General features: G+C 38.7%; 1 protein-coding gene across 1 annotated transcript; it reads left to right on the top strand.

Moving 5' to 3' along the window:
• The first annotated feature begins 400 nt into the window (after positions 1–400).
• On the top strand, positions 401–3,324 carry LOC148920079 (uncharacterized). Its single transcript, XM_089044536.1, has 3 exons — positions 401–995; positions 1,110–1,533; positions 1,728–3,324. Exons 1-3 carry the CDS (start codon positions 401–403, stop codon positions 3,322–3,324), a joined length of 2,616 nt encoding a protein of 871 aa, XP_088900662.1.
• The last annotated feature ends 981 nt before the right edge of the window (positions 3,325–4,305 follow it).

The following is a 4,305-nucleotide window of genomic DNA, read 5'->3' as shown; positions in this document are numbered from 1 at the left end:
CGGTTGACTAGTCATCTTTATCTGCTGTTTGATGTTTACATGATAATGATGATTTCACACACTTTCACCATAGTTGTTGCTAGCACAGGGGATGCCTAGATTGACGGGTCCTTCTGAGTGCCTAGGTTGTCACTAGTAATCTTCTAGGGTTGCAGGTACATTGTGGCATGCTCTGTGTGTTCTCTTGATTGTGATTGTTCATGACTAGCAGTTGACTAGTCATATGTGTATTTGGTCAAGGTTTAAAGTGTGTGAAGATTGCTGTGTTGTTGTGTCTTGTTTGTGTGATTAAATTTACCCCTCGTCACCTAAGTACCATTTTCAATTGGTATCAGAGCGTCAGCTCTTAACAAAAATAGAGAGATCCTAGGATTTGTTTTGGTGTTTAGGTGTGCTCGTTATGGAAAGGGATCGAGATGCTGGATCTTGCAACTCCCCTCCCTATTTTGACGGCAATAACTTCGCTGCATGGAGAGAAAAATTTGAGATATTCCTTGATGCTCTTGATGAGTATGCAAGTGGGTATCTCACAAAAGAGTGGGTTGCTCCGGTCAAGACTGTTGAGGGTGAGGTTGTGCCCAAGCCTAGGTCAGAATGGACTGAAGCTGAGGTGTTTGCTGCATATTCGAACAAGAAGGCCAGAAATGCCTTAGTTACAGCTTTGTCTAGCACACAATTTGCACATATACAACACATCCCTAATGCTAAACAAGCTTGGGATAAACTAAGGGTGGTTCATGAAGGGGATGACCAAGTTAGAACCCTAAAACTTCAGATGGTGCTTGCACAATTTGAAGAACTTAGGATGTCTGAAACTGAGTCTATTTCTGAGTTCTATGGAAGAGTTGAGATGATCACAAATGAAGCCATGAGTCTAGGTCAACCCATTGAAGAGCTTCTTGTTGTTCAGAAAATTCTTCGTGTTCTACCATCTAGGTTTAGAGCAAAGAAAACCGCAATCATGGAGGTCCAAAATTTAAATGAAATTAAGCTTGGCAAACTTGTAGGAAAATTGAAAACCTATGAGATGGAATTGAATATGGAAGAAAATGACTCCAAAAAATCAAAAAGTGTTGCACTTCAAGGAGTGCATGTTTCCTCTCCGAAAGGTGGTGATAAATCCTCAGGTTTTGAGGATGAGATGGCCTTGTTTGTCAAAAAATTTAGGAGAATTCTTAAGGATAAGGGAAAGTTTGCTAGAGAGGGAATCTCTGGGAGTGAGAAACATTTTAGACCATCAACTGATCGGTTTAATGAGAGGAATAAGGATGTCAAACCTTTCACGAAAGATTTTAGAAAATCTGTCAAGTGCTTCACATGTGGAGGCATTGGACACTATGCTACTGACTGTGCAAACAATCAGGAAAAATACTCCAAAGGAAAGGACAAGGCCATGAAAGTGAGCTGGAGTGAGAGTGAAAGTGAAGGCTCTCAAGACGATTCATCTTCCTCTGATGATGATGACCAACATGTTGCCTTTGTTGCCTCTGTGCAGCCCATGTCTGATGAATCTGATTCTGAGTCAGATGACCTGTCATACGAGTCATTAGGAAGAAAATATGATTGTTTGTTTAAAAGACCTTGTCCTTGAAAGAAGAGAGCCTCAAACTTGAGGCAAATAACCAAGATCTACAACATGAAATTCTCATCTTAAAAGAAACCAAAAAGGAGTTGAGTGACAAATTTGAGTCTCTAGAAAAAGAAATTGATGCTCTTGTGTCAATTAGGAGTAACCTTGAGAACCAAGTTAATGTGCTCAAGGAAAGTAACATTGGTTTCCAGAACTCAAACAAACAGCTCCTAGGTGAATTGAATAAAGCAAATATGAAGATTATATCTATGACCATTGGTGCTTCAAAAATTGACAAAATGTTGAATATGGGAAAACTTCATGGGGACAAAGGTGGTCTTGGATTTAATCACTTTCGTTCTAGTTTGTCTAATTCTACCACTAAGTTTGTCAAATCAGAAAATCCAGTCACGGTTCCTCTTGATGTTCAGCAGGTTGTCAAGAAACCTAAGTTTGTTCCAACTTGTCACAGGTGTGGGTTGACTGGTCATATTCGACCAGTCTGTCATATGTATAGCAAAGATAAGACCAGAAAATTGTCTCCAAAATCTAAAAGGAATTCCAGATCTTTGCAAGATCAAGTTGATCATTTGCTGAATGAGGTCACTAAGATAGCCAAACTTGTCTCCCTCAAAATGAGTTCTCCTATTGTGCCTAAGTCGACTTGGATTGCAAGAGGTCATACCAAATCTCTTGTTGTGCTAAATGCTTTTGCTGCTTCAAATATCAATTCTTGGTATTTTGATAGTGGCTGTTCCAAACATATGTCTGGGGATAAAAATGTTTTCTCATCTCTCAGCCCCTTTAATGGAGGCACTGTGACTTTTGGTGGAGGTCATAGATCTCAAGTTGTTGGAAAAGGTACTGTTTGTATCCCTGGTTTGCCCGAGCTTAAGAATGTTAGATTTGTTGAGGGTCTCACATCCAATCTCATTAGTGTGAGTCAGCTGTGTGATGATGGAATAGTAGAAGTTAGATTCTCCAAGCATGGCTGCAAAATCATTGGAAAAGGTGGCAATGAGATTGTGAGCGTGGCAAGGTCTAGGGACAATTGCTTCTGCATTGATGGTGTCAATGATGCAAAAGAAGTAGTTTGCAACAAGGTTGTAAATGAAACAAGTACTTTGTGGCATCAAAGGCTTGGCCATGTTAATTTTAGAGACTTGCATAAATTGTCCAAGAGAGAGTTAAGTGGCTTACCAAAGCTGGAAAAATCTGATGAGCATGTTTGTGAAGGATGTCAATTAGGCAAACAAGTCAGAGTGTCACACAAAAAGGTCAAACACATTCAAACAAATGTAATTCTAGAACTTGTTCACATGGACCTTGTTGGTCCTATCCAAACCGTGTCTCTTGGTGGAAAGAAATATATTCTTGTCATGGTTGATGATTTCTCTAGGTTTACTTGGGTCTCATTTCTACGTGAGAAATCTGAAACTTTTCAAAGGTTTAAGTCTGTTTGTCACCTTTTGCAAAAAGAGAAGATGACCAGTCATCTGCCTCTTGTTAGAATTAGAACAGACCATGGCTCTGAATTTGAGAATTCTCAGTTTCTGAAAAATCCTGTTCAACACTCTAGGACTAAGCATATAGACATTCGGCACCATTTTATTAGAGATCTTGTGGAAGACAAAATTTTATCTTTGGAATTTGTTCCCTCTGAAAAAACAGCTAGCAGATATACTTACAAGGCCTTGGACTTTCAGAAACATGGTATACTTAGGCAATCCATTGGCTGTTGCTCAATTGATTGATTAGCTTGTCTGCTCCTTGTCTTCAGCACACTTCAAACAGTTGACTAGTCATCTTGCTTGTAGTTGCCTAGTCAAGTCCAAAATTTTTTGTGTTTTGATGTTGATATGTCACTGTTCATATCACTCATCTCTGTTGGTGTGCATGTTGAATGTTTTTGTGCTTTGTTTGACTTGTGCATAATCCCTTTTCTTGTTTTTGAGCTGTTAGTTGAGACCAAAATCATGCTATCTTGTCCTCTTGGTGAGCCATGTATCTCGGCTTCATTTTGGACTGTTCTTGTTATTATCTCTTAGCTAGTCTCACTCTCTTAGCCAATCTATTTCAAATTTAAAAAAAACAAAAAACAAAAAACAAAAAAGGGAAGTGTGACCAATGTAGTCACGGCTCTAGGAAGGTATAAGGTGGTTTGATTGAAGAATCTAGAGCAAAGAGCCGTAAAATTGGGCCATTCAAAGCACTTATGTTCGGGATGTGCAAGTACCACAAAATAAATCATCAAATATTTTGTCAATAGAGAGTGCTGATTTTTTTGCTGTGAGCCCATACTATGATCATGTCTTAAGAATGCAGTGTATACGTGTCTCTCAAGAGAGATCAGATATCATCTCTTGTGTCCCTTGGCTCTAAACCTCCTTCTTTCCTAAATATGCCTTGTCTCTGAGCATGAATTGCATCTCATTGCCTGTCTCTCAGAGTTGATTGTCTATGTACACTGCATATGGTTTTAAACTATTCTTCTTTTTCATTCTCTTTTCTTCATGTGTTGAAGACTTGGTTTAGACTATTGTGCTAATGCAACTTTGATCACTTGATATATGTGCTAGTTCATGCTTTATTTTTTTTAAAAAAAATCAAAAAAACCAAAATCATGTCTTTCATAGGGTCGATATTATTTGGTGTTTGTCATAATGCTGGTTTAGTTGACTAGTCATCTATGCTTATGGTTGCCTAGTCATCTGGGTGTTTTGCTTTGCTGTTCT

Source organism: Prunus mume, linkage group LG2, assembly GCF_029339155.1.
Source record: "Prunus mume cultivar Tortuosa linkage group LG2, ASM2933915v1, whole genome shotgun sequence".
In the NCBI taxonomy this organism is placed as follows: domain Eukaryota; kingdom Viridiplantae; phylum Streptophyta; class Magnoliopsida; order Rosales; family Rosaceae; genus Prunus; species Prunus mume.
This window is presented reverse-complemented; position numbering and strand designations above follow the sequence as displayed.